Below are 27,987 nucleotides of genomic sequence, written 5' to 3'. Positions count from 1 at the left end.
AACATGCGGGTATAGCCCTATTTGTGTATAAATATAAGGCCTTCTAGTATTTCTTTATTATTCTTCAGCTAATTAAACAGGCGTTTTTTTCCTTGCCAGGATGAGAAAGTTGCAGTGAGGCAGATCTGTGAGTTTCTTGGCTACCATTATTCGGATGATATTCTAGATCAGATCACACAGCATAGTACATTTGGAAGTATGAAAACAAATCCAATGACCAATCCAGATTTTTTAATGTGCAGCGTGAAGGTGAAAAACACATTTCGTTTATGAGAAAGGGTGAGAAATTTTTGCTTGTATTATGTTATCAAGAAATGACAAATAAATACCCAAAGCTCCTTTTTGATATATTGGAACACCACTTGTACAAATAGAAACATGCTGAACTGTGATCTTTTAAAAGCACCGGAGCATGCTGAACGAGATGGGGACGTGAAAAGAAGCACAAAATGTGGTTCTTGACCGTTCTCTTACTGGTTAGTGACACTCAGTCATCCCGACCTAAGGAATTGTGTAGAGTAATAAGAGATAAGAATATCGAGGGTTGAGAGCCAGAAAGCCTCAACTCACAATCACCTGCTCCCACAAAATGAGCATAAAGTCGCTTGAGGGCACTATAGAAGATACAATCTATTAATTATGAAAAAATTCAATAAAAACAAAACATTGTAGAGGAAATATTGATTGTTGAAGACCAAAGCAAGGTGCCAACTTTATGCTCATTTTGTGAGAGCTGGTCCCCGGAGCTGGTCATCGTGAGTTACGGCTTTCTGCATGGTTCTTAATCATCGATATGTTCAGTTTCAAGTTATCTTGCATTACATTTCCTTTAATACAGGTGTTGTTGGAGATTGGAAGAACCACTTTACAGATGAACAAACAAAGGCTTTTGATCAGCTCTATGAGGAGAAGTTATCTGGAACAGGGCTGGCATTTGACTTTGAATAAGCGATAGTTCAGTCCTTGTATTTCTAGCAATCTTTAAAGTTTATCCCCTACTCATAAATCATGTGAATATCATGAAAAAAGGACTAAGAATAAGCTAGAACCAAGGATTCTCGAGTACTAATATACTATAGGATAAACCACTCGTTTGCGCAAATGAAGTCAGTCATTCAGCCTATGCGCCTTCATGCATGTGATGGCATAGCTGTGTAGGAGTGTATTACCTGTGGAAGAGATGATGCAATGTTTACGTCATCGTTTCCAAAAAAATTAAATGGCGAAAAACGGCGAACATTTGGTCGAATCTTTCTATTACTATCATATCGTGAAAAACCAAATAGCTGAGGAGTTAGCTCAATATGCTAGGAAAATATTCTGTTCGATGACCCTATGACGAGACTGGCTAAATAAGTTGTATTTTTTGCTGGAAAGGGTCCGAAAAATTGGCAGTCGATGTTCGCCATCTTGGATACATTTGGTGTACTGAAACTGTCAATCAAATACGAACTTGTCAATTGAATATAGGATAAGTCTGTTCCACCGTGGCAAAAGTACGCACAACGTTGTTGTGTGAACCGTGCGTAAATTTTAGGCTAAGGTGCCTGAGCGTTACCAGGACGTTACTAGGTGTACTGAAAAAGCCTAGCAACTGTCACTCAAACTGCCGATGTGTCAATTAAGTTGCCGTAAAGTGACTTCAATTTTTATACAGGGTTTGAATACGAGTGTCACAGCCCTGCCAGAACTAGCTGAATTATTTACAAACTAATTCCTAACGACATTAGTCATGTTAGTGAATTCATAAAATTAAGAATGTCTGTTTACATGATATATGAAAGTGTCGAACGTGAACAAATTGTTGGTAAAAATGAAACATTTGAACCTACCCATTTTGTGTTTATAATGATTAGGGGTGTGGGGATAGTAAAGCTTACATTTTACAATCTTTAATTTTTTGTACAACCGTTTCACATAGAACTATTTCATTGTGATGATCATTTAAACCAGGAGTTGGCATCCTTAACTCGCCTAGCCAGAAATAACTAAGCACTAAGCACAAAAAATATATACGACGTATTTAATTTTCTATTTGTCTGTATTAATTTTGTAAACTTTGCAACGTACATGTAATTGCTATATTTGCATCATTGCGCAAGCATATTATATCCCATGTCCCAAATATATGCTTATGAACTCTGAAACATTTGATGACTCTATAAATATTGGAAGAGGAAGACATTAAATAACAGATTTTGTTGTACAAGTCCAGTATTTTACTCAAAGGAAATTATTAGTGTTACAAGAGTCGATCAGTATGTAATGAAAGTTGACCTTTGACACATAACTATGCGTAAATGATACCATATACTTGATTACGTAACAGCATTAGCATAAAATCAATATACTAGGGACACTGCCTAATCACGCATAAAGGCGGGCCTTTTAAATTACAGCAATTTCACGTGTTTAAAACGTCCGAGAACAGTACATTATGATGCATATAGCTAGTTTTAGGCTGGTATAAACATTAAACACTAGAACCTGGGTTTGTCTTTGGCAAATATGAGACTTGCCGTTAAACTTGGGTGGAAATATGACGTCTGTGAACTTCAACAACTTTAGGACTTGCAGAGAAGCAACATTATTCTACAAAATGGCGAACATGAAAAAGCAGTTATTACAAATGATATTAATTATCTCTAACATGAAACAGGTTAAAATATAATGACTGGTCACGTGTGGGAGCAGTTACTCAGTAAGGTAATAACTGGTACAAATCAAACAACAATTTGAACATGCGTATGTGGAATGGAATAGAAAAATGAAGATGTTAAACTTACATTTTTAGTGACGTTTCACCACTACACTAGTGGTTTCATCAGACTGGCAACTCATCACATCTGACTGCTTCCTTTTATAGTCAACAGGAACCGCTATAGAGGGCGTGATGAGTTGGTCAAAGATGTTGTTGAGTGAGTAGGCCCCCTCGTCCTTGTTTAGAGTGTCTTTTCCTTTTCGGCGTATCCAGATGGCTTCTTTCAGCCACCTAGTGGTCTTGTCAGCTTCTCTATCGATGACTTTTAAGTCCACCCAATTGATAGAATGATTAGTGGAGACAACATGATCAGTGATAGCTGACTTGTGAATGTCTGTGATCGATGACGTGCGGCTAGCTCTAGTGTAGGGCTTCGTTTCAAATTTCTCCACCTCTTTTTGGTGCTCTTTGAGGCGAACGCCAAAGGGGCGCCCGGTTTCTCCGATGTAGGTACTAGCACAATCTTCGCAGGGGATTTCATATATCGCCTCTGCTTTTTGTTGAGGGAGAAGTTTGTCCTTAGGGTGAACAAGCATACTACGGATGGTGCGGTGAGGTTTCATAGCGGTAGAAAAGCCATGTTTTTTGAAAACTCTAGATACTCGCTCAGTAAGCCCCTCTACATAGGGAACTACAACCATGCCTTTTGACTTTTCACTGTCATCTTTATTCTTTGAGGTAGTCTTTGTTTTTGGAGTGGCTCTATTTTGTTTGACTTTTTTGATCGACTATTCTGGGTAACCACAGCCAGATAACGCTTCGCGTATATTAATCTCCTCTTTCTGTCTGTCTGCTTCCTCGGTGACTAACGACTCACTCCGGTCTAGTAAAGTTCTGACGACTCCTAACTTTTGATGGAGAGGGTGGTGGGAGGAGAACTGAAGGTACTGATCGGTGTGCGTTTTCTTCCTGTATATACTAAGTTTCACTGACCCGTCTGGTTTTCTTGTGATCAGGGTATCAAGGAAGGAATAGAACTGTCCTGCTCTTGTTCATAGGTAAATTTGACGCTGCCGGTGGGATCAATGGAATTGAGATGATCGGTGAGATTGTCGACTTGTCCTCTGCGTATAATTTCTAACACGTCATCAACGTATCTCTTCCAGAGACGTGGGCGACAGCTTTCCGGGGCAGTGGAGATAGCTTTCTGCTCGAGCCACTCCATAAAGATATTATAAGCAAGGGGGCTGAGGGGGCTACCCATAGCCATGCCGAAATATTGGCGATAAATCTGACCGGAATAGCTGAAGTACGCAACCGTAGCGAGACAAAATTTGGTAAGTTCTATAATGTCATCAGTAGTGAGGAGGGTTCTGTTTTTTTTAGATCTTTGTCCTCATTAAGTCTTTCTCTGAGTATGTGAAGAGTGAGATCAATGGGAGTACTGGTAAAAAGCGCCACCACATCGTGCGAGTTAAGAATCTCATCTTCCTCAAGGGTAACATCTTTGAGATCTTCCGCTAGACTTTTAGAGTTTAGAACATGGTGCTCAGATTGGCCAACTATAGGGCTCAGAATATCAGCAAGTGATTTGGCCACATTATAACCTATGGAACCTGTAAAGTCCACTATAGGGCGAAGCGGAGTACCATCCTTGTGAATTTTGGGACTACCATAAATTCGAGGTACATTTTCCGAGGTGGGGTACAGAAATTGTTTGTCCGCTTTCTTGATCTTGTCTTCTTTTTCGAGCCTATGAAGGATTGAAACCAGCTGTCTTTTGTGTTTTGGTGTGGGGTCGCGATCTAATTTTTCATAGGTCTTTGAGTCACTGAGGAGGGTACACATTTTTTGTTGGTACTCCGTTTTGTCCATGACAACCGTTGCCCGTCCTTTATCAGCTCCCAGGACCATGATGGACTCTTCTTTTTGAAGCCGAGTAATCTGACAAGACCACTAGGTGGCTGAAAGAAGCCATCTGGATACGCCGAAAAGGAAAAGACACTCTAAACAAGGACGAGGGGGCCTACTCACTCAACAACATCTTTGACCAACTCATCACGCCCTCTATAGCGGTTCCGGTTGACTATAAAAGGAAGCAGTCAGATGTGATGAGTTGCCAGTCTGATGAAACCACTAGCGTAGTGGTGAAACGTCACTAAAAATGTGAGTTTAACATCTTCATTTTTCTTGGATTTGCATAAAACGAACCATGTTAACAGTGAAATCTAACAATCCAAATGAACTTGTTCAAAGAACCGATACAACATGCTGGAATGCATGAAAATGGCAAAATTTATTGTAAATAGGGCTTAAAATATTACAAAATGCTATGAAAATTTTAATTTAATAATTCATGTGAATTTTTATGGATGATTTAAACCTCATATGAACAGAAAATTAAAAAAAAAATTCTCATTCAAACGATGACCTTTCTCTATTTACCACTACTCGTTGTATAAATGTTACAATAGTAGAATAGCAGTTACATTTGAATCACAATTTCAAATATTTCCTAGGAGACTCCCATTTTAATGTTTGGGAATTAGTCAACAGAACTGGCAAAAAACTTGAATTTCCACGTTTGCTATTGTTGGCAATATCAAAATGTTTATAGAAAGAAACACATTGTTTTTGTCAAAAATAACACATAATTTGACCACACATTATAAATAAACTAAAAATAAAATTCCTGAGAAAATCTAAAATATACCAAAATACCTCATTTCAGCCTCTTATTTCCCTTAACAAAAACGACTCATTTTCAGCCAGTGACTGTAGACCATTGATTTTATGCTAACGCTGTTACGTAATCAAGTGTGTGATGTTTGACATGTGTTGACAACACAGTGTTGTTTGAAAGAAAAATGTACAGTGTTTATGGGATCATAAAGAAATGCCATGAAAATATTCCATATATGGGGTCACAAATCACTGAACTTTCATTACGTACTGACCGACCCTCGTATCTCTTATCAATCCGGTGTCCATGGAAACCTTCAGTCTTCATTGTATTATTAGGACGTCATTGCACTGGACAATTTCGGCGCCCGGGAATTTTGAATATCGCGTGTTGACAGACGGCTATATTAATTCGTTTTTGTGGTCAATATGAGTTGGTTTCAAATAAAACCACATGATTCGTGCATGACACTTAATTTTCTATCATATAAGGCATAATGTTGTGATTGCCAGAGTCATTTGGGTTTTCAAAAATTTGGTACGTGCAGGGAGATTTTTAGCAGGCAAAGAGGAGGGATTTTTTTGTTTTACGGTCACCACCTGAATATAATACTAGGCAGATACACCAGAAATAAGCTGTACAGCGACGCCAGTCAGCCTCCCAGGTCAATACACAAGTTCTGGATATGCTCCAGTGCATTGACCATAGACTTTATGTCCAGTGAAACTCCTATCACTTGCAACCTCTTTTACTTACTTCGAGGAAAAAGACCCATCTATCACTATCATCATCATGGAGAAAATTGTTGACGAACACATTGGTGAGTAATTATATAATTTTACGCATCGACTGCTTCTAACACAAAAAATAAGATTTCAAATCAGCTGCATTATTGTTGTGCCTTGCTTATATTTCCATTAGCCAAGTTAGCGGATCTGTGTTCATGTTTTAAGCGTCTGACATGGTCAGACGCACATTGAAAATGGTACATACGTACCCGTGAAAATGGTGTATCATACATACCAACAGATTTAGATTTACGTTGATTTTAGAATTGAGTATGAAAGGTATTGAACCCGGGAATTGAACCAAAACGTATAAACGCAGGTATGCCCTACTCCATCATCCATGACGCGTTCCAGGAAATAAAACAAACGAAGACGGGAAACAGTTGTACATTTACAGCGTTCCAGGAAAGGTGTATTAAGGTGGTGCTACACCACTTGATAAATTTGTGACTACTTTTGCATTTTTCTGCAAAACACACTGGTAACAAAAGTTATGTATATTATAGGCAAAAAGAATCGATTTTCATTGTCAATATATTATTAAAAAATAACACTTTGATGCCTTGCAAAAGTTCATTCTACTACAAATCATATACTTTGAAAATGTGCTTGATTTATTGTTGCTAAAGAGTTATGTACGTTTTACAAAAGTGTTGCTGTGTCAGCCCTCTTTACAACATAACTCAAAAACCACAGGAACTACAAAAGTATATCTGTGATATTTGAATTCTTCTACACGCTCGCTATGCAATAATCAATACAATTTTTTGCCAAAGCTCACTACCATCCGCAAGATGCTGTGAACTACCAAATCGCAACAGTTTAAAATAGTTGTTAACCTTAAATTGTTTTGTTGCAAAACCGCTTATACCCACTTCTAATTAACGATAATTAGCACTGAATAAACGATTTTTTTGACCAAGTACTCGTACTTGATGATTTTTGATTGGACACATGTCATCTTCCTGCCATAAACACTGATAATTCTTAAATTAAAAATTGCCATTTTGGCAGCCAAAAAACTTGTCCTCGTTTTGTCGTATAAGTGTAAAAATAATGAGGTTTTGCAATTTAACATTATAATTAATATTCTCTTATATACCCTGTCCGTGGCTCTTTTTATTGAATACTGCAGTTAGTAGGTAGACATCTTTGTTCCCCGCTTTGTTTACGAAGTATATGCATAATTACCACATGCATTCATGTATCGTCTTCATGACTTGTCTTATTACAGTGAAAGTTATAACAGAAAGTATGAAAGATGATGACAAGGAGATCCCAATTCATATGTATGAGTATAAAGGAGTGTATTTTTCTGACGCAAACGTGGAAAAGGATACACTCGAATCATTGCCACAGTGGGAGGCCCGAGCAGACGACGTGTACGTCGTCTCGTATCCAAAAGCAGGTAATGTATCATTTGTTCATACGTTAGTCCAATTTTGAAGTATTTTGGCCATGGTCGCTTCCCGCGGTCGGCGAATCGTGCAAAGCACTTCACGGGTTATATAAGGAAGGTTCATAGTTATCTGGTATTCGTATGTATGCGAAAATCACGACGAAAAAATCCATCAAATCAGTCCATCATTAGTAAAAAGATAAAGTATAGAAATATTAACTGTTATGTTAATGGTCGTAATCACGAGGTGAAAGATGGATTGTTCTATCCCACGAGCTGGAACGGCGATTGGAATGTAATCATACATCTTTCACCTCGTGATTATATTTCGACCATTACACGAATTCAAAACAGTTAATATTAATTTCGTTTTATATCACTCATACATAAATTCTATTACTTAAAAATACTTTTTAAAGTAGGAAAAACATTTTATCATCAACATTTCGCCATGTTTTGACGTGACGCTCTTCATAGTTTGGGCATAGACAATAGAGATATTCTCTCTAGTACTACTGTCTATGGTTTGGGGTCCATCCATAAAGAATGATTAACCAATGAACTGTCTAGAATTTATGTATGAGTAATATAAATAATATTAAGCATTATCCTAATCCATCTATACCATACATGCCAGATTGATATATGGTCCTGTGTCACAACCTGGGGTACCTTTGTGTTACATAGTAAAAAAATGAAGTGAGTCATACATTTTACCTACACATCTCATTTGAAGTGGTTCATCCTTCTGAGCATTTTGACACCTTTTTAATGGAAATCGGTTAAAAAATGAGAGAGTGCGGGCAAAAACAATCACAAAGTAGGGAGGATGTAACCCCACCTCTTTTTTCCACATTTACAATCATTCTGAGCAAGTATTGGTCTTTTAAATGAACTTTTGTATTTATTCACTTGGTTTAGATGTCTGGGAGTTCATTTAGACATTTTTTTACTAGATTCAAATTTTTAAAGGGGGTTTTAAATCAAATTTACAATATGAATCCCTCCCCCCTAATCCTCCTCCCCCTAACCCTCAGCCACCCTTGGCACATTTCATGCCAAACGTCATAAGAAAATAATTGAAAAATATTTGAAAACAGGATAAAAACATGAGTAATATAGAATAAATTAGCCTCAATTTAAGACCTAATTGAATCTTCTAAGTGAAGGAATACTCAAGAGACAGTGTTTTGAAATCCAAACTGCACATCAAAATGTAACAAAGCCACCTTTTGTGTACCCCAGTATATGGCACAGGATCATATGTATCGTCTTACCCATTTTGTCTTTATAAGCAACACACATTAAAGGAATCACGACATTGTGCCCGGAGGGGGTTCTCCATGGTTGAAGGTATACGGGGATGTGCCACGGCTTTGGGGTACCTTTTCAGCGATTTTGGTATATCAATGGGTGGGTTTTCAGTGTGGAGACCAATGGGCGCATTTGGGCAAAAGTGCCGCCACTAAACACGTCCAATTAGGTCAAATTTGGGTGCTTCTTGGGTATTTTTGGAGAAAAATTGGTATGCTGATCATGCTGATGGGCGGCAAAAACAGCAAAAAGTAGGTATAGAGAAAGTCAGCATGCGAAAGTCTGCATGGCACATCCCCGTACAAAATTTTTGAAGACCCCCCTCCCGGACATTATGCTTTATATGTTTGAAAAATAAAGTACGAATAACATGGTTTTATTTAAAAAAAACTCATATTGACCATTAAAAACAAATAAAAACAGTCGTCTCTCAACACCCAATATTCCAAATTCCCGCGCCGAAAATTGGTCTGGTGCAATGACGTCATGGTTATTTATGCTCAACTGTCGCCAGCCTTCATTGTATTACTGGGACGTCATTGCATCAGACATTTCCGCGCCCGGGAATTTTGAATATCGCGTATTGAGACACGGTTGTTTATATTTGTTTTCATGGTCAATATTATGGGTTTGCTTAAAATAAAACCATGCGATTCGTGCTTGATAATAATGTTGTGATTGGAGACTTTCTTTAAACTAAAATGTATTGTTGCTGTGTCTTGTTGTTTTTTGTCATTATTTATATTTTAACTCCATCTCTGTACACATTCAATTTAAGAACTGAAACGTTTGTTCAATTATAATCAAATCGGTGTTCTTAAGGTACGACATGGACTCAAGAAATCATGTATCTTGCTTTGAATGGAGGTGACATCGAGAAAGCTAAACAAGCTCACACGATGATACGTGTACCATATATAGAAGCCAATGTGAAACTACCCAAGGTATGTAAAATGTTACATTTACATAGGCCTACAATCATGAAAATGAAAGTTTGTCATTTCAAATTTGTCATTAAAAATAATCTTCATCATAATTCTGAAAGATCATTGACCGTGTATGTGCCTTTCCATCAAAATGCCGCACAGTGTTATCGCCCCGATATCTTCATAGCAGATATCGCCATAGATCTAGTTCGTCTACAGCCACGCATGGCCATTTTGTTCCGACCTGTATAATAGTTTGAGGCTATGGGCCGAGGTGAGCCTGGTACGTCATCTGCTTTAGACTGCCTCCACCACGCTGGTCTACGCTGCGCCAATACTGTGTTATGTTCCGTAAACCAAGTGTTTACGAATGAGGGCAGTTGCTATTTTCAAAACGCACGTTTGAAGTTCAATTCGCTCACTTAAGATTATCATGTTCTTTCAACACATATATTCAAGTGCAAGCCTTACAATTGGCTTCTTTTGAAACCAAAAATGACGTGAGATATTCTTCATTTTCTACCCCGGTATCTAAAGATCTCATCGTCTGAAAATCAATACAGGTGTACCCGCTTGCTTATAGAAGATACACGTGAATTGATTTAGTTCCCCTGCCTGTACACCATATACCAGGCGTAGTCGCTGTAGCCGTAAGATCAAGGCAGAACCAGTCAGACATTAAATTAGAGATCATCGCAACACACATACTTCCCAAATGTCATAATACATGTTATATGCCACTGAGTTCGCATGTCCCAATAATAAATGCATTGTTTTAATCATGAAATTTATTTCGACTGCTCTATCTATCAAAATTATACCAATAGAGCTTAGTTAAAACTGCATAATAACACGCTTGTTGTATTTCGTTTTACCTCATCTTAGATGAAATGGTTCAGCCATCCTTTGAAAAGTTTATTGATAGTATGGTGTTTATTGAAGATATGGTTCAGGATGTTTTGGTTTAACATGAGTCAGGTTGGTAGTATTCTACTGGAGTGTAAAACAATTAATACATGACGGTAGTATTTAAAATTTGTACTTAAATGTTATCCTCTTTTTAAATTTCTTTGTTTCATTCAATACGTATTGTATCTAAATATCAATACCTTTTGCATTACCCTCGTATTTCATATTGTTACTCATTATTTTAGTTTACTGTGCCATCACCTTTAACCGTTATTAAGATGTTACCGTCTCCACGTTTTATGAAGTCCCACCTGCCTGAACATCTACTCCCGTCAGATATCTACCACAAAAAAGCTAAAATTGTCTACGTAGCCCGAAATCCTAAAGATATGGCTGTATCTTTCTATCATTTTCATCGCTGGGATACGATGCTGCCAAAATATGAAACGTGGGACAGATTCTTTGACGATTTTATGGAAGGAAAATGTACGGTAAAGTTTACAATACACCACAGAATGTATCTTTTTTTAAATAATAATATGAACCGAAACATCTTACAATTGCTATACCTGATGTAGCATATCTACCTAACTTAGATCGGCGTGTTGTAACTACATGCTCTCTGGCATGCTGTAACAATCACATATTTATATTTATAAGTAAAAAGTCGAGCAAACTAAGTTTTAAAACCGATTGCGTTGTCATAATGTATAATATTGCACCCGTTGTACTTTGATTTCTTTCATAGTATCGTATGGTAAATGGTACGAACATTATCTTGGATATTGGAGAAGGCGACATGAAGAAAGCATACTATTTCTGAAATATGAAGATATGAAAAAGGTAAAATGATCAGTCATTACCTTTAGTTTTGTTTTGGTTTTATATATTCTTTTATCTGGGTTACTTATTCAGTGGATGTTTTAAGATATCCACTTTTCTTCCTAAGAGTGATATAAAATATACACCAAAATACATCAAAATAATTTAAACAAAAGATTTTTTAAGTCATTATAATTTAAATTTAAACTTTCGAATTCAAAATATTTAACAGCAGGGTTTTTAAAATATAAAATGACATGATACAAGCTAAATATTAAGATAAGGCCATGTTTCCAAAAATGTATTAAAGGCGTAGTCCAATCTTTTCATGTTCTGTTCTTACATCGAGGCCTACCATTAAAACAATGTGTTTCCAAATTTTTAGTGGTATTGCTCCGGCGATTTTGATATGAGAAACAAAAACGAGTATTCACCGTAAATAATGTAACAGGATGAACTACCATAGCAATAGGTTAAAACAATTTTTTAAATATATCGCACTGCACTAGTACGTTCACACGATACCGCTGCATTCAACCATAGATGTCAAAGAACAGGGATAAAGACCTGGATCGTAATTCTATAGAATACTCATATCGTGCTGTCCTCGCACCTGTTAGATTAGTATCTTTGAAAAGAGCGGTATTGTATTCAATCTATGATTGCAGACAAAAAACAGGTGATGAGTGCAACCTGCTTGTAGTGCAGGGCGATATATTTTCAGTTTAAATTGTTTTAAACTATTGCTATGTAAGTTAATCCTGTTACATCATCACTTCTATGGCGAGTAACAATGTACCATAGGTAGTAAATACACTTCCGGTATGGTAACCACAATTCACCAAGTTTTTGTTCACAACATCGTACGAAACATATCTCGGGCGTTAAGTTTTACTGGGGCAATGAGAAAATATGAGCTTTCTTCTGATCTCAGTTTCGATGAAGAAAAATGTGGGATGATCCTATCGATCGGCCAAATATTTACCTATAACATTGTTTGATTGTTCTTGATAACGTATTGATATTATTTCTTGATTCTTCAGCTAATATAAGAGGCGTTTTTTCCTTGACAGGATGAGAAGGCTGCAGTGAACCAGATCTGTGAGTTTCTTGGCTACCATTACTCGGATGATATTCTAGATCAGATCTCACAGCATAGTACATTTGGAAGTATGAAAAAGAATCCAATGACCAATCCGGATTTTTTTAATGTGCAGCGTGAAGGTGAAAAACATATTTCTTTTATGAGAAAGGGTGAGAAATGTTTGAATATGTTATCAAAAGGACAAGTAAATACCCGAAGTGCTGGTATGCTGAACTTGAACGAGATGAGCGAGGGGTCGCGAAAAGCACAAATGGGGTTTTTGACATTCTCTCAACTATAATTAATAACTTTTCAGTATTGATTACGGGTTTAGTGACGATCATTTCGGCCTACAATGCGCTACATCGACAGGAGAGAGTGAATTGTGTGTAATAACTAGTATAAGTGATAAGAATATGTTCAGTTTCAAGTTATCTTACATTACATTTCCTATACAGGTGTTGTTGGAGATTGGAAGAACCACTTTACAGATGAACAAAATAAGGCTTTTGATCAGCTCTATGAGGAGAAGTTATCTGGAACAGGGCTGACATTTGACTTTGAATAAGCGATAGTTCAGTCCTTGTATTTCTAGCAATCTTTTAAGTTTATTCCCTGTTCAGTATCCATGCGAACATCAAAAAGTAAGACTAAGAATTAGCTAGAACTAGATGAATCATTTTCAAACTAAATTCCCAACGACATTAGCCATGTTAGTGAATTCACAAAATTAAGATCTTGTAAAAATAAAAAACACAGAAATATAAAAAAAAAAAAATTAAGAATGTCTGTTTACATGGTTTACATAATATATGAAAGTGTCGAACGTGAAAATGAAACATTTGAACATACTCATTTTGTGTTTATAATGTATGTGGGTGTGTGGGGGTTGTGTGGGGATAGTGGTGCGTGTGAAATATGGGGGTGAGTCGGATGGATGGACGTGTATGTATGTAGATGGGCGTACGTTGCTGGTTGTGTCTGACTGTGTCCTTATAATGTTTTGGGTTGTTTAATTTGTGCGTACATCCACCCAAACAGACACAGAAAAATCTACATTGATAATAGTTGTCACCACATAGAGCTCACGGCAATATTGTATAAAAAGAGTATTACCATTTTTTATAACAGTAGTTCTTGTTTGGGGTTGGGTGTGTAGGGTGTGCGTTGGAGTAGGTGTGGGGTTTGTATGTAAGTGTATAGGGGCGTATATGAAGGATAAGTAAAAAAGTCTAATTTGTTCGAGTTTTATTTTTCAAACGCATAAGCAGGTTTTATTGTACGTGTAATTGAAACTGTTCCTTGATGGCTCTGAAAAGAACCGTTTAAATAGGCGTTTTGATTTTGAACAATTTCTGCTTTCTATAATGTGCATATAATACCAGACACATTTTTGATATGTTATTGTTTTATTGGATATGAAGTCCGGGAGATGAGGCTCTGTTGCGCGGGCTAAGGGCTAACCCCTCGATTTGTTGGTCATTGCATTCGGAGTTTGCAGCACGACCAGAGATGTAGCTAGATGTAATGTATGGTAGTCTGTATCAACTCAATACACCCCCACGGGCCAACACATAATTACGTAACAGTACATGTAACATTTTAAGGTAACTCTGAAGGTTAAAGCAATTTATATATAGCTGAATCCGGGAACTGAATAAATATAGGTAGTTGCACCAGAGATAAACTGTTGGACCATCCAGTCTGTGTCCATTGACTTTGATACAAGTTCTGGATACGTGAACGGTGCCCGTGGAACGGTGTACCAGTAACAAGACTGTGCTGAACGCCACTGAAATTGGTGGTTTATTTATTTATTTATTTATTTTATTTCATCGAGGACAGGACTCATCATGGAGAACATTCTTGACGAACACACTGGTGAGTAATTTCAAAAGGAATGTGTAAACTTGATATTAACACACGGGTTCATTTATATGGACGCTGTTCTGTTTATTAATGGAAATAAACTTACCAGATGGGCAATTGTGCTTTGCTACATTGCAGATGATGTGTTTGTGTTTTGCATTAGGGTGCAACTCTACTACCAATGTATAGCTATGGGTCTCCTCTATCCAGTGATACTAACCAAATAAGTACAAACATTCCCCACATAATGTCACTATGGTGTCATAATGTGAGAGCGCCCATGCAAATTTGGGAAATTCTGCAGGCTATGTACAAAAGTATAGGCAAAATTGATTTTCGGCTAAAAATTCTACGAACATGATGCAAAACATTATAAACAGAATGTTATTTTTAAATAACTTAAAAGTATTGTCCGAACTTGACAAAATATTTTACAAAAATGTTTGACCAAAATATTTTACAATAATGTTTTGAAAACGTTTCAATGACCAATATAACCCGACATTTAAACGTTATTAAAACGTTTGCTGGGATATCGATTGTACAGGTATTGAACCAGCACCATAGCAACATGTCATATTACCCTTCAATCGGGTTCAGAGGTCCAAAGACCACTGGTCTGTATATATGATAAGATGTTTGTAAATACAAATAAAACCAATGACATCGGTTATCATGTAACCAAAAACCAATCTGATAAGCAAAGATTGTGAGTTTGCAGACCGACAATAGTGCAATGTGAGCTTGTTATTTTTGTTCACGGAGTGAACTATAATGTCATTTGAACCCATTTTTTTGTTGAAAACACAATAAATTGAAGGATTGCCCTTACATTAAAATCAAAACATTACTAGAAAATACATAATTTTAAAATCAAGACAGAATTAAATAAAACAAAAAATAAATTATGGCGAACTGGTTAGAGGAGGTGGGACTGAATGGCCAATTTGAAGACCTGGAGGGAAGAAGCATTGACAATAGCCTCAGGGAGATAATTCCAGATGGAGGAGGCAAACGGATAAAATGATCTCTGGGATAGTGAAAGCCGGCGGAAAGGAACTTGAACAGCGCGGTTTCGTAGACCGGGTCTGGGGTGAGGCTGGAAAGTGTTTGGAGAAGAACAAAGATTGGCAAAGATTTTAAATAAGTGACACAGAGAAGCAACATCATGACGCTTACTAAGAAGAGGCAGGTCGGAATCCAAGAGAAGGTCCTCATGGGAGAGGTTCCAAGACTGAAGAATGACACGACAGGCGAATCTTTGAGTAGACTCAAGGCGGTTGGTAAGGGTTATGTTCAGCGGATGCCAAGTAGTACAACCATACTCCAAAATGGTTCGAACCACGGCCAAGTACAAAGAGCGACGGATGCTGAAGGGGGCGGACTGGAAATATCTATGAATGAAGCCGATGATTTTGCGAGCTTTTTGCATATGTGATCGATGTGAAGATTCCAGGAAAGCTTGTCAGACAGCGAGATACCAAGAAATTTTGCAGAGGACACACGTTCAATGGGCAGGCTGTTAAAAGTGAGATTGAGATCCAGAAAAGGGTCCTTCTTAGTGGAAATGACCATGACTTTTGTTTTGGAGGCATAGACAGAAAGGTGATTAAGGAGAACCAAGAATGGATGGAATCGATGTCAGATTGGAAATCAACCAGGTCTTCAGGAGCAGAGATAGGCTTGAAGAGAGCAGTGTCGTCAGCATAAAGAACAAGAGAACTGTTAATTAAAAGAAAAGGAAGAAAGACACAAGTCATTAACATAGACAAGAAACATCAGAGGCCCCAGGACAGAGCCCTGGGGAACTCCAGAAAGCACAGGAAGAGATTGAGAGTCCACACCACGGATAACAACCAACTGGGACCTGTTGGACAGGTAAGACCTGAACCAAGAGAGGAGTGGATCGGAAATACCAACAGCTCTGAGTTTATGGAGCAGAGGACTGTGGGGACACGGTCAAAGGCTTTGGATATATCAAAAAGAGCCATGGCGATGCTTTTGCGATCCTCAAGGTGATTGTACCATTCATAGAGAGCAGTTGATAGTGCATCCGTGGTGGAAGACTTGGGTAAGAAACCAAACTGTCTGTTGGTGAGAACGTTATTGCTGAGGAGGTGCTGCAGAAATTGACTATGAATAACCTTCTCCAGAAGCAGAAGACCTTATCTGGATGGTATAATTGAATATGATAGTGATGTTTGTTTGAAGGATAATGACTGCTTCCTTATGAATGAAACTTAGAACAAGTGATATATAGAAAGGAGACACTTTTGGGCAGGGTCGTTAGCTAGAAAGTTAGCTAGTGCAGGTAGTCTCCTTCACAGCCGCCGGTTTCTGTCGTGTATGTTTGCGATTGAGCCACATGCAGGCTGGACCGGTCCGAGAGTACTACCGCAAAGTAACTGTTTTGACTATAACAATGTTTTTGTCGAGGCACCCTACCAGCTAGTACTGATATCTACGTACATTGTACTACTGATAACTGTATTGTGTGCTTGACTAATTGAATCTGAACATACTAAACGCTTATTTTGTAAACAGGTACTACTCTGTGATTATTTGTGGATGAAAACTAAGGAAATACTATCAATGACATAATTAATATTAAATATACATTTTGTTTTGTCACCGATGAAAATCCGTTCACAAATAAAGTTTAATATTTTACATTAAATTCTACTTTTGCACACTCGCAGAAGTATTATAGTCCTAACAATCAATACATTCAGAAAATACAGGTGATTGAGTAATCAGTCTTTTTGTTCACGGAGTGACCTATGTTTCCACAATACCGGTGCCTGTGTGAACGTTCGAGCTTTTGTTAGATATGTTTCTGACTTCACCAGCTCGACAACCCACACAGGGACCGGCTACTGTGATAACTGACGTACTCGTAAAAATACTATAATTTATTAATTCCCGCCAAGAAAGCCTATCTACTTTAAAGTCCTCTTCCAGCCATAAACATGCCGGATAAAGTCGAAATTGATCATTTTCATTTTGGCAGTCTAAGGGTTTTCATCATAGTGTAAAAAAATAGATGTAGGATGTTTAGCAATTCAACATTCTACTAAAAAGTATTCGTGTTTTCTTTAATACCTGCCTATTCTTGATACGGTCCTTTCACACTGACCGACGCGCTCGACGGTAAAAAAAATCAATCGATATTCCGCAGCTTGTTCAGCGAATGAGGTGCTTATTAGAACCTCGCTTCCTCACTTACGTTTTCACGCTGTACATGACGCGCTTAAGGGAGGGGTAATGGGCAGGAACCTGGTTTGGATTCCAGAGGGAGTGTGCCTGCAAGAGACACAGCCATCAGAAAAGGAATAGCTCAGATCGCGCGCCAAGTAAGTTAGCAGTTCAGAAATTTATATTTTTCCCAGCCTTGAAAAAAAGTACGCAGAGCTGGGAATCGAACCCGGGACCTCGCGGTTCTGAAACTCAATGCATTACCACTAAGCCAACTGGCTATTTGCTGATAGTAGTCCTTGATATTGCTGAATAGAATAAATCAATACTGATATTTATCTAATGTACGATGTTATTCAAATGTCAGTAAATAAACAAATAATAAATAAGCATAGGACCCGTAAATAAATAAATACATAATGCAGTTAGTATTTTAGTTACTAAATTCCAAACATTCTATTATTTATAATTTCCTGCTATACACTCGCAGGAGCTGTTCTTTTAATATCCGCGCCTAATCAATAATGGGTATTTCACTACATAGTCAAACTGCTGTGTGCCCTGGCGGATTATGCATTGACCAGCTGCTAAACCAATAAGTCTTTTATCTGTATGCTTTATAACCATGATAACAGATTAAGAATCTGTAACAAGGTCGGTCATTGGCGGCTTGCTGATCGGTTCTGGCATTATATCAAGCAGCACCAATCACAGCACATGTTTGATAACATGATGCAGTCATGTCTACAGTAGAATTCAATTCGACCTTTGCAGGACTTAAACCCCATTAAAAGCTATTAAACCAAGATAACACTCATTGAAAACAGCTCAACTGATTAAATCATATCTTCTCTGGTTAAATACACACAACATATGTGTCTGCTTTACAGTACAATGGAGCAATGAGCTGGGATTATACTTTCAGTTGGGTGAACGATTGTAAAGCGAGCGCTAGAGAACAATTGTGTGTGGTCTTTGTTTACGAAATGAGACAATACGTGCTTATTGTTAACCAGCGTTCTTGAAAATGAGAAACATGGTGGTTTGCAGACTTAACACGGTTTGGAAATAATTTCTTCATATTTTTTGGTGTTATCTGTCGTTTACATATCCTTCCTAAAACACCAAAGTACGCATATTTCCAAACATCTAAATTAGCTAAAACTTTAGGACATGTTACAAAACTATATTGTCTAGAATTTTAGAAGAGTACTTTTAATATTGGCCGGTTATTTTTCACACAGCGACGTTAACTAGGCAATGTACTATTACCTATAACATTAACTAAAACACCAAAGTACGCATATTTCCAAACATCTAAATTAGCTAAAAATTTAGGACATGTTACAAAACTATATTTTCTAGAACTTTAGAAGAGTACTTTTAATATTGGCCGGTTATTTTTCACACAGCGACGTTAACTAGGCATATCCCCATACTTTTAACGTAGGCTATTTGTAGAGGTCACGCGTCAATGGGAAAGAGCACTGTGTATTGTGTATAGGAAAACGGACAGTAACTGCAGTATGATGGGCAACCAATGTATCCATAATAGTATAGTTTAGGCGCTGACGCAAGCTTTCATGCGGGAAATATGAACACGTTCTCGCTGGTCGTACCCTTTTTTGAGATATTGATACGGCGCTAAAGGCTAAAGCTTTTCCAAACACAGCGACGAACCCTATAAACAGAGGTAAGTTATCATCTTGTTACAAGGAATTCAAAGTAATTTTATTATCAATCGATCCACATAGAGGAATACGGCATCTATCGTGAGCCAATCTGCATTCTGTTGCCTGCAAAAGCCGACGATCAGGTAAAATTTCTAAAAGCAGCGTGACTAGATATTTGCGTTAATTTTATGATGCGTTTAAAACGCATTGAAAACGCCAAATTGCAGTCATAAAATATATAATATTAGTAAATCACCCAAGCGAATGGTAACGTAGGTATGTGGAAAAGAACTACAATAACAATAAGAATCTATGTGCCCAAAGAGTTATCTTTGGCATGTCGCTTTTTTGAAATATCACCAAAAATATCAAATTTTGGAAAAACGCTCCAAAATTTAAAACAAACACGAACCTTCCACAATAAATATATAATATTAGCACTCGGCGGCCCAGACACTACCTGCGCTGACCTGCCGCTGTGATTTAGGGTAACTCGTTGCTTCCCCTCTCCAGATACCTGTACTTCAAGTTCGCCCATACCCCACGCCGTAAATTCACTGAAAATTAGCAGAATACTAAAGAATGCTGGTAATTGTATAATGTAACCTGCTTCGTTGTTTTTATGATTACCACATTCATTCATGTATCATTTTCGTGCTTTATTTTGATTACAGTGAAAGTTATAACAGCAAGTATGAAAGATGATGACAAGGAGATCCCAATTCATATGTATGAGTATAAAGGAGTGTATTTTTCTGATGCAAACGTGGAAAAGGATACACTCGAATCATTGCCACAGTGGGAGGCCCGAGCAGACGACGTGTACGTCGTCTCGTATCCAAAAGCAGGTAATGTATGATGATATCATTTGTTCATACCGACGAACCTCTGATAACTATAAACTGTCCCTTTGTATTATACTGACTGAAGAGGGAGACGTTATCCAATTTTGAAGTGCAACTCTATTTTGGCCATGATCGCTAATGCCCGCGGTCGGTGAATCACGCAAAGCACTTCACGGTTTTTAGTACTGTTATCTGGAATTCTATATGTAGGCCTATGTAAAAATCCTCGCGAAAATCACAACGAAAAAGATCTGACATCGAAAGCAAGACGATAGTTGAAGTACACCATCATAGTATAAAGATATAAATGACATTAAGCATGTTAAGCGTTATCACAACATATCTATACCAGACATGCCAGATTGATATATATATGTACCGTTTTGTCCAATTTGTCTTTATAAGCAACATACATTAAACTATAATGTGATGTTGTTTTTATCAATATTATTATTTTAACCCATTCTCTGTACTAACATTTGTTCAATTTTAATCAAATCGGTGTTCACATCTTAAGGTACGACATGGACTCAAGAAATCATGTATCTTGCTTTGAATGGAGGTGACATCGAGAAAGCTAAACAAGCACACACGATGATACGTGTCCCATATATGGAAGCCAAAGTAAAACTACCCAAGGTAGGAAAATTCTACATCTACATAATAGGCCTCACAATCATGACAATGAAAGCCACTAGTTTGTCATTTCATATTTGTCATTCAACAATAATCTTCACCACATTCGGCATGTTCTGAAAGATTATTGAATGCAGTAAACGTTTAACGGTGCCTATGCATCAAAATACCATAAGATAAAATTAACCCAGTCATGTGCCAGTGGGCACGTCAGCAAAAAAAAAAAAGGAAGGTTTTATTTCAAACTCTAATGGTGACCCGCAGGTCAAATTGCTAGAATTGTACATTAAACACACCTAAACAGACACAATGCAATTTGCAGGCAGCAGCTTAATCAGCGCCAATATTGCAACATTGAAACAAACAACTATACAAACATCCAATCCAACCTAACCCCATCCCCAGTAGGCAATGAGGATAAAGTGCCTTGCCCAAGGACACAACACGTTGGCACGAGCGGGGCTCGAACTCGCAACCTATGGATTATGAGTAGGGCGCCTTATCCACTCGGCCACACGTGCTCCCGTGTCAATGATGTCAATACAACTATGATGTCAATGTTGTCAATACAAAAAATGACGTCAATACAACGTCGGAACATTGTATAATTTGGTTGTAGGATGGTTGTATATAACTTTTTTTGACGTAAATTGGTTGGTTTAACGTTGTAATAACATAATTTTACGACCATGGGCAAATGTTATTACAACGTTAACCCAAAGTTACGTCAAAAAACTTTCATATACAACCATCCTACAACCATTATACAACGTTCCGACGTTGTATTGACTTCACTTCGCTGACGTGCCCACTGGGAAGGTAGCACCATATTAAATTCGTGATCATCACATCACCTACGCTTTTCAAATGTCGTATTTCATTGAGTTTACATGTCCGAATAATACCTTCTTTTTTTGTAATCAATCTAATTGTTTAGCTTGTGACTGATCTATCTATCAAAGGTACACCAATACAGCTTCACACTCTTAGATAGCGATAACTAATCAGAGCAACGTTAGAAAAATGGAGACTATATGCATTGATTTTGTCTAAATGCACGGGCGAGTACTCCACTTACTACCCGCAGTACTTTCGGATGCGTTCATTTGTCATGCGGGTTGATACATTTATATTTATATACTTGTATTTTCCAACACTTTAGTGACAATTGTTATAAAAATAGCAAAAATCATGGAATTTTTTTCTCATGACGTGTATGAAATAGGTTAATAAATGCCTACCACTTCTTGCTCAAGAAATTGTACAATGCACTTGACAACTTGTGCTGAGATGTTGATGCGTCGAATGCACTCCCCTTCCCTTTCGGGGCTCGTGCATTAGACGCATCAACATCTCAGTACGCGTGCATTATTTTGTACTATTTCACTCCCAACAAGGGTGACTCCGGCAATCGCAACATTATGTCTTTAAAGAAAAACAATTATCAAGCACGAATTACGTGGTTTTATTTGAAACAAACTCATAACCATGAAAACAATAAAAACAGTCGGCTCTCAACACGCGATATTCAAAATTCCTGCGCCGAAATTGTCCAGTGCAATGACGTCATGGTTACACATGTGCTCAATTATTGTCAGCTATTATAAGGACGCAATTGCACTGGACAATTTCGGCGCCCGGGAATTTTGAATATCGCGTGTTGAGAGACGGCTGTATTAATTCGTTTTTATGGTCAATATGAGTTTGTTTCTATCATATTTATGTTGTGATTGCCTGAGACATTCTTTAACTGCATAATAAACACGCTTGCTATATTTCGTTTTACCTCATCTTAGATGAAATGGTTCAGCCATCCTTTGAAAAGTTTATTGGTACTATGGTGTTTATTGAAGATATGGTTCAAGATGTTTTGGTTTAACATGAGTCAGGTTGGTGGTTCTCTACTACATATAAAAACGATTCGGCCCTAATTAGGTAGAAGGATCAAAGATAGACTTTTTTTTTTTTTTTTTCTGTGCTGCAAAATATTCAACACTAATTGAAAAAGAAAACCTTTTAACTTCAGATAATATATTTATGTTTATCGGCTGGACACTTGGAGAGAAAAACAAATACTAAAGCTTTTCAACAATACTAAGGCTTTTCAACAATTTCAGCACAGCCGTAATTAGGTAAAAGGTCTTAGTCTGTTTCTATCTTTGAGCAAGGTCATTTGACCAAATCAGGGCCGAATTATTAAATGACGTTTGAGTAAAATATGTACTTTTTATTACCTTTGTTTCTAAAATTGTTTCATTCAAAGTGCTATATCTGAATAACGACACCTTTTGCATTACCCTCGTATTTCATATGTTACTCATTATTTATTCTGTAGGGTGAGTTTACTGCGCCATCACCTTTAACCATTAGTAAGATGTTACCGTCTCCACGTTTTATGAAGTCCCACCTGCCTGAACATCTACTCCCGTCAGATATCTACCACAAAAAAGCTAAAATTGTCTACGTAGCCCGAAATCCTAAAGATATGGCTGTATCTTTCTATCATTTTCATCGTTGGCAGACAATGCTGCCAAAATATGAAACGTGGGACAGATTCTTTGACGATTTTATGGAAGGAAAAGGTACGACTATACACCACAGAATGTAACTTATTTTTAAATGACAATGTGAAACAAAGCATCTTTATCCGTTACATACTTTACATGTACCCACAATGAATGGTAATTATTTCATGACCATGTTGGGAGTAAACTGACCTTTCACATTCACTTTGCAGTTATATTGTTATTATTGTTATTCTACCTGATAACCCCCCCAAAAAAAAAACCAAAACTAAGTTTTAAATAATTGCTTTGTCATAATGTAAAACTTAATATTGCAGGCCATTGTACTTTGTTTTTTTGTAGTATCGTATGGTAAATGGTATGAACATTATCTTGGATATTGGAGAAGACGACATGAAGAAAGCATACTATTTCTGAAATATGAAGATATGAAAAAGGTGAAAATTATCAGTCATTGCTTATATTTTCATGGTCATGATGTTTATTAATAGCATATTAATTAATATGATCACTTGATCATTCTTAAGCTAACCTGTAAGCCGATTGTATTCTTTACCAGGATGAGAAGGCTGCAGTGAGGCAGATCTGTGAGTTTCTTGGCTACCATTACTCGGATGATATTCTAGATCGGATCACACAGCATAGTACATTTGGAAGTATGAAAAAGAATCCAATGACCAATCCGGATTTTTTTAATGTGCAGCGTGAAGGCGAAAAACATATTTCGTTTATGAGAAAGGGTGAGAAATGTTTACTTTGTAATGGTTTGAATATGGTGCAAGCAATAAGGAACAATAAATTAATGTCGCAAAATCACTTTTGTTTCTTTTATTGGGGGCAGCCCCGAATAAAGTTAATCTTACATCACTTATGACCTACATATGTTGAAGGCAGGGCACACCGACACCGCCTGGCTAATAATTATTTGGTGGAGCAGAGACATTAAAATGAATACACGGGATCGATACACGTGAATTGCTATGCACGATTTTGATATCAGACGAAAATCTTCGGATAGTGGGTTAGAAATTGATGAATATCTCCCACAAATGAATTTTTCTCAAGAAACCAGATGTGGTCTCATACACTTGAAAATACGTGTTGAACAGATATGATAGTCGCTAGAATGCGCTTTGAAAATTGGCCGTGCGCTTTGAACTCAAAATCTGACCATTTTATATTGCGTTGGTCCTGTATTACAGCGTGTAGTACAGCTGCACTCACTGTAGGCAGTATAAAAGTCGATGACCATTGACCTCAATGGGGTATACAAGCTTATTCACGCACAACCAAGATCAATTACACGGCTATTGTGAGTAGCCTTAGTTATGTCCCTCGACTAATTATTAGTTTTAAAGAGCTTTAAAGGTTTGAACCAAATGGCTAATCGTGGCTGTGGATTCAACCTACCATGGCGATTCCTGCCATGAAGATATAGGGTCGATGACACTGTGCAGGGGCGTAGCAAGAGTCTCAGGGCCATGGACAAGATGCAATACGGGTCCCTTTTTAACATCTGCTTCATTAGCCTTATCCCTAAGTAGTAAGGGAGCAACCCGAAAGTTCGATGAAGTCCTATATATCGTCAGGAGGCTGAACCCCTCCCATTCCTCTAAAGTAAATGTGAAAACTAAGTGGCCCAAAATTATCATGGTTTAATCCTCATCAAACTAAAGCAGGGGTAGGCCACCTTTTTAACACGCAGGGGGCTAGAAAATGACTTGGAACAATGAAAAACTGCATCGGCTGCACATTTTTATTTTCAAAGTGCACTATTAAATTTACAATAATTTAATTTGCTACATATTTAGCCTGAATTAATTTTGTAAATCGTGTAAATTAATTCATATGTTTCCATGTTTGCTAAAGTCTATAATCCTTGGCCAAAATATATGAATTTGGAAGCTGTAATGACTGCAAGAAGAGTCATTCCATATTTTATCATCGTAAATAAATTTAATAGTCCTAAGTCTACCTGTAACATGTGTAATGAACTTTATTCTTAGCCATACAGAATTCACGGGTCATTTGATCATTATGAGAATTATTCATGCGTCTTCTCATGAATCAAGTTGTCATGGAAACCTTTGAAAAAATAATGTATACATAAATCCCAGTTATATAAATCATTACATGTCAACAATTTACATAAGCCTTACATATTCTATAGAAAATATTTGACATCGAAATAAGGAACTAGTGTTGCATACAACACGAACAAGCCGGCCGGCCAAAAATACCACGTATCGTCAGCCTGCTACGCTAATAATTATTTTGCCTAAGTCATGTTTTATAATTTTGAGAACAAAGAACAAAATGTGGTTCAAGTATGCATCAGTTACGTAATCACCCTAATTATTTCGGATTATTCCTTTCATTTATATCATGATCATTTGTTCTCTAGCAAAGATTGGTGAATAGATATGTTTTTAAACATACAAAATGAATTTTAAAATGCGTGGTTGAACCATATTTTGTACTTTGTTCTCAAAATTACAACAAATGACGATCAGCAATTCGTTGGTGAACATACCGGCTCTTTGCTATGTTTTTCCTGGCTAATAAAAATTGTTGACGTCATTTTGTTCAAGTCCCCGCACTAGTCCTTCAAGAATGACTATCGGCTGAGGTTTAAAATCTATATTTTTTTTCTGTAATTATTTTCCACATGGTATAACACAATTTGCATGATTTTCCGACATACTAAGGGCCTCTTGTAAAGTCTTGTTACTAATATCGTAAATACAACAAAGATGGAAATGTTGAGTTTGAATAGTACCATTTTGGTGTATAATTTTATTAAACTGCCTTAGGCCTATGGCGAATCTTACGGGAGCCCATCAAGATCTAGGACAAACCACCCAACCGCTTTATACTTGTCGACAAAACACTGCACTAAAGTGAAACATGTTAATGGTATAAGCATGGTAGGTGTTACAATTTCAGCCATGAAGGCTCTGCTTTCATCCATCTGAACCTCAAGCCGAACCACTTATTTCATTTTTGCTTTTTGCTCGGGGCCCCGAGTGAACCCTCGGGGCCCATGGACTTCGTCCACATGTCCACCCGCTTAATTGCTACGCCCTGGTTGAAGGGAAAAGCCAATATGCGGGCCAATATGATGTGGTGACATAAGTTCCCTTTTATTTTGGCAGGTATGTGTGAGGCACTAATTTTCGAAATAACATTTTAAGGTGGCCCTATCAGCTAATGCAAAAAATTTAGATTCTCTTTCAATTTAAATATGTTAAAGCTCTTACCTTGTAGATTACAAAACTGAAAATTTTGTTTCAATCGGACATTTGGTTCCTGAGATATGGCCTGTCAAAATGGCGCAAAACCAACAAATTGGCAACAACTTTCTTTTCATTTTCTATATTTTTGACAAGTCCAGTTGCCAGGTAATTGTCTAATTATATATATGCATGAATTATGCAAAGTAAAGTTTTCAGATACAATTAAAAGAGATATGGTACTGAGGCTTGGTACATGAGTAGTACACACAAGGTGCTACAAAATTAAGGTTGCGTTTGGCAAATTTCAATTTGCATAATTAATTAGGGCCACTAATTAGAAAAGTTGATTAGGGCCCTAATTAATAATGGAAATTTGCCAAACGCGACCGTAGGTTTGTTGCATTCATGTGTACTACCCATGTACCAAGTTTCAGTGCCATACCTCATCTAATTGTATATGAAAACTTTACTTTGCATACCTAATTCATGCATATATAATTAGAAAACTACCTGGTAACACTGCATGCCGAAAATAAAGAAAATAAAAAGAAAGTTGTTGCCAATTTGTTGGTTTCGCGCCATTTTGACAGGCCATATCTCGAGAACCGAATGTCCGATTAAAATAAAATTTTCAGTTTTGTAATCAAGAGAGCACATACTTTCACATATTTAAAATAGAAAGAACTACCGGATACTTCCATTATTGATAAAAAAAAACAACTAAAGAGGCACAAGCATTTTTTGAAATATTTTTATTTTTTATAATCAATAAACATATCTTCATACTTGTAATAATCTCAGTATTGGTTTAGTGACTAGCTCCGACCCATCGAATGCATGCGGGTGCGACTGGGGATGGAAAGTAAGATGTGTGTAGAAGATAATGTTCAGTTTCTTTGTATTCATGGTATCTTACTCTACTTTTTTTTTAATAGGTGTCGTTGGAGATTGGAAGAACTATTTTACAGATGAACAAAATAAGGCTTTTGATAAGCTATATGAGGAGAAGTTATCTGATACAGGGCTGACATTTGACTTTGAATAAGTGATAGTTCAATAAATAAATAAATATAGATGATAGAAAGTTTAACGCAATATAAAATGTATGAAGTAGGCATACATATAGTAAAAATACATACATAAAAATGACAAATGAAAAGTTAAATAAAAAGATTTTTTCTCAAAACAAATAAAACATAATAAGTTGTAGTTGGGTCTGGCTTCAAACCTTTAAGTGTTCGTGAATTAATCCGTGAACGTTCTTAGTTTCAATTCATAATATTACTTTATTTTATTTGTCATTGTTGTTATTATTAGCAAGTTATCTTCCATAATGATTTCACAATAGAGTTAAAGCTTAATTCTCAGGTCAAACATACCGA

The 27,987-nt window shown here is 37.0% G+C and overlaps 2 protein-coding genes across 2 annotated transcripts in view; both read left to right on the top strand.

The window, feature by feature from the left end:
• The window catches only part of LOC140147409 (uncharacterized), a 29,185-nt gene extending 15,733 nt beyond the window's left edge, over positions 1-13,452 (top strand). Inside the window, exons 11-19 of the mRNA XM_072169187.1 lie at positions 100-270; positions 6,093-6,204; positions 7,407-7,580; positions 9,708-9,829; positions 10,697-10,789; positions 10,966-11,206; positions 11,469-11,563; positions 12,616-12,796; positions 13,085-13,452. Of these exons, the coding sequence (XP_072025288.1) occupies positions 100-270; positions 6,093-6,204; positions 7,407-7,580; positions 9,708-9,829; positions 10,697-10,789; positions 10,966-11,206; positions 11,469-11,563; positions 12,616-12,796; positions 13,085-13,194 (1,299 nt within the window). The 3' untranslated portion in view covers positions 13,195-13,452. The remainder of the gene's footprint in view (positions 1-99; positions 271-6,092; positions 6,205-7,406; positions 7,581-9,707; positions 9,830-10,696; positions 10,790-10,965; positions 11,207-11,468; positions 11,564-12,615; positions 12,797-13,084) is intronic.
• A 2,211-nt stretch (positions 13,453-15,663) lies between these two features.
• Positions 15,664-27,912, top strand: LOC140147408 (sulfotransferase 1C4-like). The gene is made up of 8 exons (XM_072169186.1): positions 15,664-15,778; positions 20,038-20,211; positions 20,726-20,847; positions 22,641-22,733; positions 23,180-23,426; positions 23,712-23,806; positions 23,929-24,109; positions 27,541-27,912. The coding sequence occupies exons 1-8, from the start codon at positions 15,664-15,666 to the stop codon at positions 27,648-27,650; spliced, it is 1,137 nt and encodes a 378-aa protein (XP_072025287.1). The 3' UTR covers positions 27,651-27,912.
• The last annotated feature ends 75 nt before the right edge of the window (positions 27,913-27,987 follow it).

Source organism: Amphiura filiformis, chromosome 3 (genome assembly GCF_039555335.1).
Source record: "Amphiura filiformis chromosome 3, Afil_fr2py, whole genome shotgun sequence".
Taxonomy (NCBI): domain Eukaryota; kingdom Metazoa; phylum Echinodermata; class Ophiuroidea; order Amphilepidida; family Amphiuridae; genus Amphiura; species Amphiura filiformis.
The sequence above is the reverse complement of the archived record's forward strand: the minus strand, read 5'-3'. Positions and strand labels throughout refer to the sequence as shown.

Coding starts and splice junctions, on each gene's coding strand:
- LOC140147408 (XM_072169186.1), top strand. CDS start 15,664: ATGACGCTTACTAAGAAGAGGCAGGTCGGAATCCAAGAGAAGGTCCTC. Junction 22,734..23,179: donor TTTGGTTTAACATGAGTCAG/GTTGGTGGTTCT, acceptor TTTATTCTGTAG/GGTGAGTTTACTGCGCCATC. Junction 23,807..23,928: donor AATATGAAGATATGAAAAAG/GTGAAAATTATC, acceptor ATTCTTTACCAG/GATGAGAAGGCTGCAGTGAG.